Source organism: Dipodomys merriami, unplaced genomic scaffold (assembly GCF_024711535.1).
Source record: "Dipodomys merriami isolate MVZ:Mamm:240054 unplaced genomic scaffold, mDipMer1.0.p SCAF_3, whole genome shotgun sequence".
In the NCBI taxonomy this organism is placed as follows: Eukaryota; Metazoa; Chordata; class Mammalia; order Rodentia; family Heteromyidae; genus Dipodomys; species Dipodomys merriami.
In genome coordinates, this window is record NW_027204492.1 from 96,683,219 (window position 1) to 96,698,389 (window position 15,171).

At 39.6% G+C, this 15,171-nt stretch overlaps 1 protein-coding gene across 1 annotated transcript; it reads right to left on the reverse strand.

Moving 5' to 3' along the window:
* Positions 1-6,231: 6,231 nt before the first annotated feature.
* On the reverse strand, positions 6,232-10,610 carry LOC138839672 (melanoma-associated antigen B16-like). Its single transcript, XM_070039246.1, has 3 exons — positions 10,587-10,610; positions 9,244-9,320; positions 6,232-7,599 (listed from the first exon to the last, which is right to left on the reverse strand). The coding sequence occupies exon 3, from the start codon at positions 7,556-7,558 to the stop codon at positions 6,638-6,640; it is 921 nt and encodes a 306-aa protein (XP_069895347.1). The 5' UTR covers positions 7,559-7,599; positions 9,244-9,320; positions 10,587-10,610; the 3' UTR covers positions 6,232-6,637.
* Positions 10,611-15,171: the final 4,561 nt, after the last annotated feature.

Below are 15,171 nucleotides of genomic sequence, written 5' to 3' on the forward strand. Positions count from 1 at the left end.
TGACACTGTTGGTGAGAGTCCAAATCTGTCCAACCAACTCTGGAAAGCAGTATGGTGGTTCCTCAAAAGACTAAACATAGAGCTCCACTATGGTCCAGCAATCCCACTTCTGGGCATTTACCCAAATGACCACAAATAAGGCCATTCTAAAACTACCATCACAACCATGTTCATTGCAGCATTATTTACCATAGCTAAGATATGGAACCAACCCAGATGCCCCTCAGTAGATAAATGGATAAAAAAATGTGGCATATATACACAACAGAGTTTATGCTTCCATGAGAAAGAATGACATTTCCCCTTTTGTAAGGAAATGGAAAGACTTGGAAAAACTATATTAAGTGAAGTAAGCCAGACCCAAAGAAAAGTAGATTGCCTGATTTCCCTCATTTGTAAGAACTAGAATATGCCTACAATATTCTTAATAGGGGATCCCAATAACACATTTGCTTCATGCATAGGACCATATATATTGAAGAGTATCAACATGAACTCCAATATGGAAATAAGAGGTTATTACCAAGTCCTGTATGTAGTTTTCTTTCTTTTTATCCCTCATTTTTCTTAGTTTTTGGTAACATGTGTTTTGCATGTAAGATTGTTTGATATATGGAAGAGAAAGGGAATCACAGAAACAGCAGAACAAAGGATGAACCAATGCAACATTGATACTTGACAATATGTGGGATAAGAACCTTACAACTTGTGGGGCTGGGGAATTGAGAGGGGTAAGTGGGAGTTAATGAGGGATGTGATAACAATGATTAAAGTCAAATGTACTCATTACCTTACTTATGTAACTGTAACCCCTTTGCTCTTCATCTTTTCAATTAAAACAAAACAAAAGAAAATGAAAGAACTGAAGTCCATGTAATAACATACTGTGCCATTATGCAATAATTCTAATCAAAGTCAAGCTCATTGTGCCAAATAAAAAATCATTACAGGTAGCATGGCCTACTTTAATATTCCATTTCTATAAAAAAAAAAACTGGAAGGAAGCTGGGCACCACTGGCTCATGCCTGTAATCCTAGCTACTCAGGAAGCTGAGACTGAGAATCACTGTTTGAAGCCAGCCTGAGTATGAAAGTCCTTGAGAGTCTTATCTCCAATTAACCACTAGATAATAAGAAGTAGTGATGCGGCTCAAAGTGGTAGAGCACTAGCCTTGAGAGAAAAAGGTCAGGGAGAATGCCCAAGTCCTGAGTTCAAAACCCAGGCCCACCAACACCACCAAACAAAAAACTGAAAAGAAAAAAAAATCATATATGCCTGTGTGTCTTAGCCACAGTCTTAGTATCTTAATTTTAGTCTGCAAGTTTGATTGGTTCTTTTAGGATATTAGTATATATTGGCCATTTAGATTTACTTATGAATTACACAACATCAAATGCTAATGACAATGGAAAAGCAAAGACTAATATTACTCACTTGTTTTGAATAATTAATATTACACATATCATAGGCAGACAGAACGATCATGATGATTTTGCAGTTATACTTTAGAAACATATGATCTCTATATTTTCTATTAAATGTGTGAAAAAGATGAGTTCTAGAAACGTGAATATGAAATAATTCTGCTTGGAAATGAGAGATTCCATGTCTAATATGTCAATAGTGAGAGCTATTATTATGACCTTTTATAACTAATACTGTGCATAGTAATGTAGTCTCCCCCATAATCCCTGGAAGGACAGAAAGAAATGTGGATTTGTATTTGTATTTTCTCTTGCAATTATATAATAGTTGTTCAATAGAAAGCAATTTAAAAATCATTAGGAAGGTGGGAAATTTCCCTTTCATAGAAATACCTGGGCTACCCAGAAGAATATCTACTACATACAAATGGGTGAACATACCTCAATATATACACAGTTAGAAACAGCCAGCATTTTCTCCTGGGGCAAGTCATGAGAAAATATGCAGATAAAGGAGATGGATTATTTCAATCTTTCTTAAGCAAAGATAAGAGGTCTTCATAATTTTTTCCCCACCTGGAAGGACTCCCAGGATTGTAGGAAAGTTTTTTGTTATACAGTGATTTTCATGGCCTTTACTGATGAAGGAGATTTAATAAATGATTAAAAAAATGTATACTCACTCTTGGCTCATGCTTTTAATCCTGATTACAAAGCAGGCTGAGATATGTAGTTCATGGTTCAGAAAAGCTCAGGCTGGAAATTCTGTGAAACTCTTATCTCTACCTAACCACTTAAAGGCCAGAAGTGGAGGTATGGCTCAAGTGGTAGAGTGTTAAACTTTAACCTAAAATCTAATGGGCAATGCCGAGACTGAGTTCAATCCCAAATACAAGAAATAACCAGTTTTTTGCAATATTCAGCATTTCACAATTTCATATGACTAAAAGTTTTGCTCTTGCTTACTTTGTAAATATAAATTTACAAGGAAGATACTTTAATTTTTTAAATAAATATGAATTCCGATTGTCTAAAGACTTCAGTTGAGAATGCCACCTCCACTGATTTTGTGCTACTAATCTCAGGAAATTTTTATGTTTATTTCTTGCAATGACTTGAATCCAATATGCATAAAATAGTTTGTGCACTGTGATGAATCACATTGTTAAAGTCACTCATAAGCCCAAAGTCACAAATTGGGGATCATTTTCAAAAAAATTAAACTAATGAAAATTCCACCTGAAATATCAAAGTGACTTCAAAACCACCTCTGCCACCTCAAGATTCTATCAAATTGACAAATGTTATAGCAAATGAGATTATACTCACCAGTTCCCTGGAAGAATATTTTCTGGTAGTAGCAATAATCAGCAAGGAAGTGAGGCCTAAATTTCCCTATCAAATTTTCCTAACACCTGCAGCATATGTTGTTATCAGAAGCAAAAAGGCATAAGAAATGGACAGCCAAGGGTTTGGAATGATCTATTTTAGGAGCAGGGCAGATGATTCTGCAATATTTATCCAGTGGGGACAAGGTGCCACCTTCAGAAGAGGATGAAGTGAAGCTCAGGTCAGCTGCTTCTTCAGAAAAGTGGGTATAGTGTAAGAATTCAGGAAAGGATACCAAAATACCACAAGAATTCCATTTTGCATCAGTCTGGACACCCTAGCAGAATCAGCTTGGAAGGAACCTGCAGCAATGGGAAGAATGCCAGGTAAATTAAGTTCATAGCTGTCTCTTAATTCATGCTTTTAGCTTATGGTAGTCCTCCTTAACAAAGATGTTTTACTTCGTTTTTTTTTTTTTTTTTAAGGTCTGAGACTGGGACTCAAACCCAGTACCTGACACTTCTGCTTACTGGCTAGCACTCTACCAATTGAACCACACCTCCAACTCCAAGATGTGTGTTTTACTTCCAATGCTAACACAGTTCTCTTTACATCCTGAGTAGCATTAGGAGTAATAAGAAGAGAAATGATACAAGAGATAATCTGAGTGAAAAAAGAACTGTATGAGCTGTAGATGAATGCAAAGAAGAAGTCTAGTCACTGATTAATATATCTAAAGTTTAATGTGCTTTAATAAATCCTAACCTTTAGGATTATTTTTAAAAGTTTAGTAAATTTAACGAATATGGGAAATACATGAGAATTTTAGGACTATTTAATAAATAGCATTTTTGCTCTGATTAAATTAATCCCATTTCCCTCACCAATCACTTATCTATATGTTATCTTAGTTCAGTATTTCTCAGAAAACAAATGTGTCTAGCTAAATAAATTTCTGAATTAATATTTCTCAGCAAGTAAAACTGTGTATTTCATCAATGGTTGTTTATTAAAATTGGTTTAAGGTTGTCTATTCTAGCCCATTTAATTCAGATACTATAGAAATTTTCCAACTTTCCCCTTTTTATTCATAGCACCATCATCAAATATTTTCTCGTGAGTTGCTTGAAAATTTACCTTGAAAACATCCTATTGAAATTTTCTATGTAGTTGGGTACTTGAACTAGGAAATGGCAGTTTCATTACTGCCTTACTGGGTTCTAGTACCTAATCTCAAAGGAAATTCCCACTTGTTTTCTGAAAACTCCTAAGAAATGACATATAAACCATTTCGTTTAGTTCAAACTATGGCAGCACATAACTTTAATACAGAACTTGGTTGGTAAAGGTAGGTGGCTTGTGAATTTGAGGTTAGCTAGAGAGACAAAATGAATTCCAGGCCGGCTTGAGCTGCAAAGTGATACCCTGTTTCAATAACAGAAAACAAACCAAACCAAGTAACCAGCCACACAAAGAAAACATTGTTCATTAATGAATTGCACAGGGGTAAAAACAGGGACTATGCTGCAGTGCTACAAGTAGCATATAAGCAACAAGTATGAAGATTCAGCAATTTCCCCACTCAAGGCTTTTGGGTCTAAAACCTGAAAGAATCATTTTTGACATTCATGGATTCAGTATCATCTGATCCAACAAGTAGCTTTAATAAAATTTAATTTCAATGAAGAACCTAAAATTTCTGAAAGAACCCTAATTGGCATAGTTGAAAAATGCTAATAGCCACTTGAGGTAGCTCAATCCTATAAACCCTGCTACCTGGAAAATGGAGATTGGAAGTCAGAGTTACCGGCAGCCTGGGAAGCAGATTGCAAAACCCCCATCTCAAAGGTTGGGTGCAGTAGGACAAGTATGTTTTCCCAGGGATAGGGAAATACAATGGCTACATGGAGTGGTGGGTGCCTCTCATGGCCAGTGCTTGGAAGAGCACAACTTAAAGTTGAAGTTCAAGCTCTCTTGGGCATAAAGTAGGATCCTAGCTTGACAAAAATCAATGCAAAAGAGGGCTGGAGTCATGGCTCAAGGGACAAATGCCTACCTACCTGGGACTAGATCCTGAATACAACATCAAATACTACCGAAAAATTAACTGCTAAATAAAAACCATGTAGGTGGAAAATTTGTATGGACTTCTTGTCCTAATCATGTCTTTTTTAATATCTTTGCACTAGATAGGCAGATGGTCCATTGCAGAGCTGTGACTCTAGCCTATTTTGCTTTGGGTATTTTTAAGACCTGGGATATGCCTCAACTATGACCTTTTTATTTCATGCTTCCCATGTTAGCTTTGAATACTGGTACCACTGTGTCCAGTTAAGCCTTGAGAAGGGAGCTCTCATGAACTTTTTCCATGTTCTCGTCTCAAACAGAATCTCCTCAAAACAGATTCCTGGGTGGGAATGCATGATAAGCCACCTCTAAATTTTTTTTGAATTGCCTAGGCTTCTTTTTGTTTTGTTTTGTATGTGTGCTAGTATGAGGGCTTGAACTCAGGCCCTGAACACTATCTTTTTCCACCCAAGGTTGACTCTCCACCACTTCTACCTCAGTTTACTTCTGTTTTTTTTTTTGTGGTTAATTGGAGATAAGAGTCCACAGTCTTTCCTGCCTGGGATGGCTTCCCACCACAGACTTTAGAACTAGGCCTCTTGAGTAGCTAGGATAGAAACCTGAACCACATTTGATTAGCTTTTTAAAATTTCTTTATCTATCAGTGAAAGGCTTCCCCAAGAAAATAACTTGGACACATGGTCACATACAAAGGAAAAGGAACATAATTCTAGTAACCTGACAGGATACCTCCAGGACTGAGAGTAGCAACCAGAGGAGACTAAAAGCACAGACATGCAGGGTCAAGTTCCTGTGAACTATGTGGGACATGAGTGACTTGAGTATGGGGAGGGGGGGGGGAGACTCCATTGTGGTCAGGCTAAGATTTATGGTAGCAGCTGCATGAAATTACTTAGGGGGAATCTGTTGGTACCATTTATGGTTGTAGCTGCACAAAGGAGATACTGCTTCAAGGGGCAAGCTGCCATTATCAGGTGCAGCTGACTGCTTCAAAAGGCCCTGTGTCAGCATATTTTGGGGAAGAGCTGCACTTTAATGCAAGGCCTAAGAGAAGAGAGGGTCTCCTGAGATGGAGGAGATCACCCTATCAGAGGATACTATCATAGTTCCCTGTAAGAATGTTACATCTAAGATACAATGTCCATATCTTTTTAATCTTATCTTTACCAGTACCAACACAGTAATTTATAACTCAAGTACAAAATTATTAATGTGTAAAAATTGAATTGAGAAGGTAATCTAATTTATTAAGATTTGCTCTTTATTCACAAAATGAACCATAAAAGACAATTTATAATTCACACTTTAGAGAATACACCAAAATGAATCACACAGCTAAAAACTGAATCAAATAGATAACATTCTATTTCTTTCTATGACATCAAAGATCTTAAAGCTGAAACAAGTGGGCATACAAATGCCATGTTATTTTTACATCAAGTTCAAACAATGAATGAATGAATCTTTTAATTTGCTTCAAAAAACAATTTGCATTACAATACTAAACTTACTTGAAAGTTTGAGACTTAGATGGTAATGACTTCTATTAAAATTCAGAGCATTTCAAAATACAAATGTAAAAGGTACACTATCATACATGTCAAAGTAGCATAAAATATCAGAAATGTAAGTATAGGTATGTTCTGCTATGGTCTACGTTCTTTGAACACTAACATCTCTCATGGAACAACACTTGAAGAAGCTACCCCTACTTAACTTAGGTATGGGGAAATTTGGTGGCCATGGTACTGGAACTTTCAGTGGCCACAGAACTGGAGCCAGCACAGACTGACACTCAGGTGTGGGCTCTCTCTTGTTCATCAAGCAGAGCCTCTTCATAGAGAGATGGGAAATCAGTGGGATCAGTCCCATAAACCTTGGCCATATAATCAAGGACTTTCATCTTGGTGGTTTCAGCATAGGCTCTTGGGCCCCACAGGAGCTCATACTTCTCAGGATGACTATCAGGTCCCTTCTGGCACTCCAGGTACCCTTCCTTCACAAATTCATCGGTGAAGAGCTGCTTGGGATTGCCAAAGATGAAGTGCTTCTTGCGACAACAGATCCCTGTCTGCTTCATCACTTCCCAGATGTGCTCTTCAGTGGCACGGTGGCCCTTCATGAAGATCACCCCCAGTACAAACATCAGTAGGCCGATCTTGGGAATGCCCAATTCTCCACACTGCATCCCATCATAGGTGAAGCCTTGTTTCATGATGACACCATAGCAGTGGTTGGTGGCATCCACTTCCTTCACTTCCAGGCCAAAAATAACCTCAAGGCGTATACAAGCTTTCTTGAGGATTGCAGAAAACAGGGCCTCATGCTCTCTAATGACAAACTTCACCATATCTGCCTTGCTTATTGGCTCTTTCCGTTGGTAATAGAGCAGCAGGATATTCATCAAGAAAGACACTTTCTTATCCAGAAGACCCTCTAAAGTAGATGGGTTAGACTCTTCTTCGCTACTGGAGCTGTCATCACATTCACCTCCACAGGCAGCATGAATGCCACTGGAAGAGAAGCTAGCACTATGAGGACCCCTAGGATTACTGGGGGCCTCAACAACAGGAACCAACTGCGTATTACTTGGCATCACAGGACTGGGGGAGGACAGTGTTTCCTCCACAGCCTGGGAGCCCTGGGCAGCCTCTTGGCCCTGGGGCTCATGGCCTTTGTCATGAGAACACTGTGGGAGCTCCTTGTCATGGGGCATGATGACTCGGTGTGGAAAGGAGGTCGGGAGAGGTAGAATCACTGCCAAAGGGATAAAAGGAATATGTGAGATTGCTGGAGGGTGGTAAATTCACTTGCCATGCTTCTGATACCATCCTCTGTCAAAGCATTTCTACAGTGTGTTATAAAGCCTCATAGGTCTCCTATCAACCTGGTTTCTATAGGCCTTAAGACAGGAATGAGGATATAAGTAGCTTTCTGAATATATTATCATCCAACTCAATAGGCACATTGTAAGGGCTCTGGAATCAGAGTCTCGTTTGTGCTCTGTGTCATCTGCCTCATTTTTTCTGAACAAAGCAGTTTTCCTCTTATGACCACAAATCTCATCAACTTTGACAATGGCAGGGACAATGCCATCTTTTCTTCTATAATGCAAAGCTCTCCACAAATTCCAAGTACCTAAGTTACTGAAGAGAACTGCCATATTCCCTCTTTTGTTTTATTCTTCTGGAGATTCACAAAGGTGAAAACAAAAGCTTAATTCCCAGGGACATTTGTAAGTTGCTATTAGTTATTTCATGAGCCTTGTTTTGAATACAGGCAGGAGATTGGAACCCTCTGTTCATGAACTTTTACATGTACAAAAAACCTTTTGCATGCCACAGAGAACATAGTTTGGTTTCACTTGCCACTTAAAGCCTTACTAATACCCTCCAAATGAGAACAGTAATACATGACTTCATGCTGTGATACCTGATCATTTCCAGTGGGCAACCTGTCAGCTTTAGCTCCCATAAAACTTGCCTGGGTTGACATGGGGCCAGACTCTTTAACTGTGCTCATTTATTCCACAACCCTTTTCTACAATCACAAAAAAAATTCTTGACATAACTGAGAGTTACACGAAGGCCTTTTTCTATTTACCACACTGTTATTACAGTGTGGAGTTTCCTTTTATCTAGGGCAGGCATGTCACTTCACCCTCACTCAGGAACTTACACCTGTCTCTTGTCAGAATCTTCTCTCGTGTACCGAACTGATATCTGACAGTGTCACACAAGTCAAGAACACATACGGCAAAATCTTCAGGAAGAAGATTGAAAACTTGTCTGGAGATCCCTAGCAATGTTTCCTAGGGCCAAAACATCCTCAGGGAACTTTAGTGACCCTATATACTATGTGGATTACTTTCAATCATTAGTCTGCATTACAGTAGAGTCTCCTGATAATTCCTTAGCATAGATTTCACTGCCTTTTATATGTCCTTTAGAGACCAAGTACACTACCTCTAAAGAATACTGTGCACGCAGGATGCCAGTGAGAATTCTGGCTATCTTTTGTTGAGTCTCTGAGGGTATGACTGCAGAAGCAGAAAGGTTTTGGGGTGTCCTCTCTACACTTAAATCAGATGAACAATCCTTTGCTTAGTCAAGTTGGGCACGTAGGCTGTTTATGTTGCTCTTTCTTTCTGCTGACTTGATCTCATTGTCTACACATTCCCTCTTAGCATTGTTAACACTCATTCCTGCTAGTATCCTGACATCTTGCTTCTGGCCTGATAACCTCTATATTAAATACGCATTCTATTGAGCAACAAAATGACTAGAAGGATTATTATACATATACATATATATATCAACGTCTCAATAATGTAAACATAGGTGACTGCATTCAATCACTTGTGTTCTCAGGCAAGTGTTTCCTTCACTAATTTTTTCTTACCCTGAAGTCCAGATGAACTTGGGAATTTGCTCTCAAATGATCTTTCCTCAGTCTCCCAGCTCCAAATCCCTACCAGCCTGGAAAAAGAAAAGAGAAGACATGATGGTAGAAGACCAATGCATACCTGCTCCAGAAAATTCCCAGAACTTACCGATGAGGCAGGGACCGGACCCACAAGGAGCTGTTAGGCGGAATGCAGCCTGAACACTCTTCTGTTTGTGTCCTTCAATCCTCCCAAGCCCAAGATTTAACTCCCAGCCCAGAATTTAGCATTTGCAACAATATATCCTTTCTAGAAAACACAGTGGAGTCATCAGTGGGTGTGTCTACTGGTTTTTCCCCCCTCCGGTTCTCCCAAAGTTTTCATATAATTTATGAGAATGTACTTGTAATTTTCCCTTCCTCTACATAATTCAATATATCTGTAAAACAGGGTAAAAACTGCATATCTCTGAGATGTTAGAAGAGGAAAAATATTTACAGCCTGACATCCCTTCTGTGCTGCTTGTAATGATGACAAGATGGCAAGGGCTTATTGGATCCTCCTTTGTCATTCTTTACTCTCATTGCACTGTGCCAAACAGACTATATGAGACCAAGTTCTCTCCATTCCAGGGATAGAAGCAAAATTCACCATTTCCACCCCCTACCACATCTAAGAGGAATCAAGTAGATTTGCCATATTTATGGTAGGGGCGAAAGTTCCCATACTTCTTCATGGGACTCTTCTGTCTACTCGCTATTTCTACCCTGCTTCTGCCCCTATCCCTCCAGCATGCCCACCACACTGCCCCCACTGCTGTCAGCACAGCCACCACTGACACTGCTGCAGCCACCCCACCTCTCCCTACTGCACCTTAGAAGAATCAACTACATGTGCCATATTTATTCTGTCTGCAAACTTTGCAGTATTTCTTCATGGATCATTGTCTTTTCCATTCCCCATTTCCACAATGCTGCTGCCCCCTAATCTGCCCCCCTCCCATGCTGCCACTGCCTCCATAAGCCGCTGTGCCACCATATTTATGCCGCTGGAGACCTTCGCCATACTCTTCAGGGGACGTTTTCCTGAGGAAGATTCGGTCTGGGCATGTCTTCCCACACACACAAAGCCTCTGCCTCCGCCACAAAGCGGCCCCGGGCCCGGGCCCCGGCCCCGGGAGGTAGCGCGGCCACAACCTCCCAGCCCCACACCCGCGGCCCGACACGCGGCACCGGCGCCATGTTCATTTGCGGCCTTGCTCCATGTTGGACCCCGAGGCCCCCTCTGTGTCCTGAGACCCCCTCCGCACCCCGAGGCCCCTCCGTCCTCATTACAGCCTTATCTTAGCATTGGGCCGCACCTGCGACGGCTCCTGCTGTGCTCTGGTGGGAATTCACGAGGCGCAAGTCAGAGCCTCACAGGGAGTCTCTTGCTGCTTGCTTGCTGCCGCGGCAGCTCCCCACGCCCAGCCAACATCCGGGGATCCCTGCCTGGGGTTACGCATGCTTGACTGCAAGGGCACATGTGCTCTGCTCATGCTCCTGAATTCTTTAGGGGCAGAATTGGGAGCAGGGTTGGGGCTCTTGTGGTTGGAGAATTCCTCTGATGTTCTTTAGTTCGAGAATGAATTGCTCTCCCACCAAGCACTGGAATTCTCCTTTATCCTTCAGCCTATCGTATTCCTACCGTCAGTCCGTATTCATAGGGACCCCTATTTCCGCTGTTTCATCTTTGTATGACTGTGTCTTTCTAGCCTAGGGCTTGAACTCAGGGTCTGGGTGCTGTTTTTTACTTTTTTCAAGTCTAGTGTTCTATCACTTCAACCACTGCTCTACTTCCTGCTTTTTGCTGGTTAAAGGGAGATAAGTGTTTCATGGATATTTTTGCATGGGCTAGCTTTGAACCTCCATTCTCAGTTCTCAGCTTCCCAAGTAATTAAAATTACTGTCCTCAGCCACCAGTGTCCAATCAGTTCTTTTCTCTTTTATTTATGAGGTGTGTGTAATACATTCTCCAACTTTCAGCATAATTAATTTACATGATCAGTTTTCTTACCTTTTTTTAGCTTTCTTATTTTGAATGTAAGGGCTATAAAACTTAGGATTGTGTCTTTCTCTAAGTCTTGATGTTTGACCTATCCCAGATGGGTCAAACCACCCATTCTAGAAGACCACAGGGACACAATCAAGTATGAGAAAAGGAGTTTATTTGCCAGCCCAGGCTGACAAGGCCATCTCCTCCTACACAGGAGAGGGAGAAATGGTGCTTATCCTTTGTTCAGGATCAAATTTATAGTCAGGGGGCTAGGAGCGGGAAGTATGGGAAATCCTCTTCATGCATGTGCAGATGAACACAAAAGAGGGAACATAACTGGTGTGGAGTTTTCTGACTGTTAACACCTACAGTTAGGCAGCCTTCTCTGATATAGCTGGGGACTAGGGGTAAAATATGGCTCCTGGAAGTGAAGAGAGTAGAACGGCCAGGCTGAAGGCCAGCTGCAGATAGGCCTGGCCAGATTAACTGGTTTTATGGGAGAGGCTGAGGACCAGAGATAGAGGGCATGCTAACAGACTGGGATGTATTAGGGCCGGGTTGGTAGTAACAAACGTAGGTGAGGGGAAATCAGAGAAAAACCATGGTCTTCCTTAGCCAGACGTAGTATCTTATTCTGGTTTTCTTCTAAATTTTAATTTTCATTCATGGAAGATACCAAGTGTAATGGCCCTCTGATTCTCTAAATCCTTTATATAGTATATTAAAGTATCATAGGATGATGACTATTATCTTTTCTATTTTCATATATATTATTTACTTAGATAGTCTTTTCCCTTGTCCTTATTTTTGAGGTCAGTTTTCAATAGTGGAGCAAATGGACTCAGTTCTTGAGTTCTCCTTAACTGTTTTTTTTTTCACTCTAGTGAAATGCATTCTGACTATTTAAATGGAGTGTTCTTCAAGTAGTCAAGTGTCATCCTTGATTGAAAAAGCTAAAGGAAAGTGACCAGGCCCTGATTCAAACCCCAATACAGGTACTCTCCTCCCCAATAAAACATTTTTATTCACTCCTAATTCTTATAATTTCAACCCAGAAAAAATTTTGCTTTTGCTTTTTTTGTAATTACAAAATTACAGGGAAAATTAGATATTTATTTTTTTTGAAACAAGTGTGAATCCCAATCATCTAAAGAGCTAAGCAGTGCATTCTACTCCTGTGGATTCTATATATCTATTCTCAGGAAACCCTCTCATACTTACTTTTGGAAACACCTTGAAGCTGATATTTATAAAATACTCTATGCAGTGTGTTCAATCATATAGGCATGTTAATTTATATGCCATTAGTCACAAATCAAGGATCATTTTCAAAATTACAATAATGAAAATTCCACTGAAAAGTACCACAGTGGCTTCAAAACTGCTTCTGCTACTTCAGAAATCTATGAAACTAACAAATATATCAAACAAGATAATATTCACCAATTCCCTGTAAAAATATTTTCTGGAAGTTTTAGATATGACCAGCAAGGAAGTGAGACCTAAATTGCCCTGTCAGATTTACCTCCCATCTGGAGATCATGTTGTTATCAGAGGAGTAAAGGCAAAAGGAATGGACAGCCTATATAGTTTTACTGTCCTTGCTGTTCCAATGGAGTTTGAGTGTTTTATATCAGAAGCAGGACAGGTGATTCTGCACTACTTGTTGCAATGAGAACAAGATGCAGCCTTCAGAGGACAATGCAAAAAAAAATTCACCAGCCTGGGTTCCTGTTCAGAAAAGCAAGCATATTGGAAAAGCCTAGGAAAGGATGTCAAAATACCACAAGAATTCCACATTACATAAGTCTTCTACTCTCTAGGCAGAGTGTTTTTTCCAAGAATCCTGCACCAATTGGAAGAGCTCTAAGTAAATGAAGTTCACAAATGCCCCCTTAATTTGTGCTATTATCTATTTTAGACTTCCTTTCTAAAGATATTTCACTGTCAATGGTCACATATTTCTTTTTTATATTCTGAGAGGCATTAGGAACAAGGAAAAGAGACTCTGGGTAAGAAGAATGGAATTGAGCTAGAGGAATGCAAAAGAGCAGTCTAGTACTAGATGGCTGGCACATGTTTTAATCCATCCTAACTTGGAGGATTATTCTAACATGTTTACTGAATATAATTGAAATGAAAAATACATAGGATACTTATTGTAGGACTACTTAATAAATAACTTTTTGCTCTGAGTAACTTAATTCCATATCCATTAACCCTCACCTCTAAATATGTTGTCTAAATCCAGTGTTTCACTGAAAACAAAATGTGTTTAGTTTTGGAATTTCCAAAGACAGTCTTTCAGTAAGTAAAACCATATAAAATATTTCAATGTTGCTCATTAATTTGGGATTAGAGTTGCTTTCTTCAGCAGATTTAATTCACACGATACATATTTTAAATTTGTCATGCACTGCTGCCTTTAAATGTAAGATTTACTTTTTCACTCCTAGCACAGACATCAAATATTCTCTCTTGTTCATTGTTTGAAAATTTACCTTGAAATTCTCCTAATGAAATTTTCTGTGCAATGAACTATATACTAGTTTTTCTAGAAAATGATAGTTTCACTACTGCCCTATTGGATTTTAGTCCCTGATCTCATGGAAATGGCATGCTTCTATTTTGAAAACTTGGGAGATTCATGCATAAACTACTTAGTTTAGTTCAATATGTGGTGGTCCACACATGTAATTCCAGGATGTGGGAAATGAAGGCAGGTGGTTTGTGAACTTGAGGCTAACTGGGGGAACAAAGTGAATTCAAGGCCAGACTGGGCTACAAAGGGATATTGTTTCAAAAAAGAAACAAAATCAAATCAAACAAAATTTAGGCACCAAAGAATGTATTATTCATTGTTGAATTGCACAGGAGTCAAATGGGAGAACATGTTGCATTGCTACAAGCAACAAGCTATCAGCAAGTAATAGCTATCAGCTATTTCCCAGCTCAAGAATTCTGGGTTGAAAGCTTGGGTAAACAGTTGGGTATTCAAGTCCACAGTCATATCTGACCCAGAAAGTAACTTATTATAAAAGTAAATTCCAGTCCAGAACTTGAAATTTCCAGAAGCCCCCAAAGACCATGGTTCCTAAGTACTTATCTAAAAAGTGGATATTGGTGGTCACAGTGTGAGTCCAGCCTGGGAAGGAATTAGTTCATGAAATTCCTTTCAATAGTTGGGTGCCTTGGTACATGTCTGTTTATCAGCAATAGGTAAGTTCAATGGGTATGTGCAGTGGAAAGTGTGTCCCATGCTCAGTGGTTTGAGGAGGCACAAGAAGATGGCAGCTTGGTCTGTCCTGGGTATATAGTATTATACTTGCTGGAACACAACCAATGCAAAAAGTAGCTAGAGGCATGGCTCATGTGGTACAATATGTTTCTATTCAGAAATAAGACCTGTTTTCAATACTAAGTACTAAAATTTTTTTAAAATAATGTTTGAGGGAGGAGGTGGATTAAAATATTGAAGGGGTTGACTTTGATCCAAATACACTGTATTCATCTATTTCTTTCATGATAGGCAACACCTTTGTACAACTACTTAAAGAAAATACTTAATATATATATTTTTTTGGGGGGGGGGTTCAATAGTGGGGCTTGAACTCTGGGCCTGGGCACTGTCCCTCAGCGTTCTACCACTTGAGCCACAGTGCCACTTCCGGCTTTTTTCTTTTCCCTTATGTGGTGCTGAGGAATCGAACCCAGGGCTTCATGCATGCAAGGCAAGCCCTCTAACACTGAGCCACCTTCCCAGCCCCCTTAAAAATATTAATGTGAAAAAATGATAAGAACCTCTCAAATTATCCTACTGTTAAATTCTTTTTACTTTTGTGCCTATAATGAGGTTTGATTTGATAGGTGGTTTGTTGTTGACTTGAGACTCCAGCCATTTTTCTTTGGTT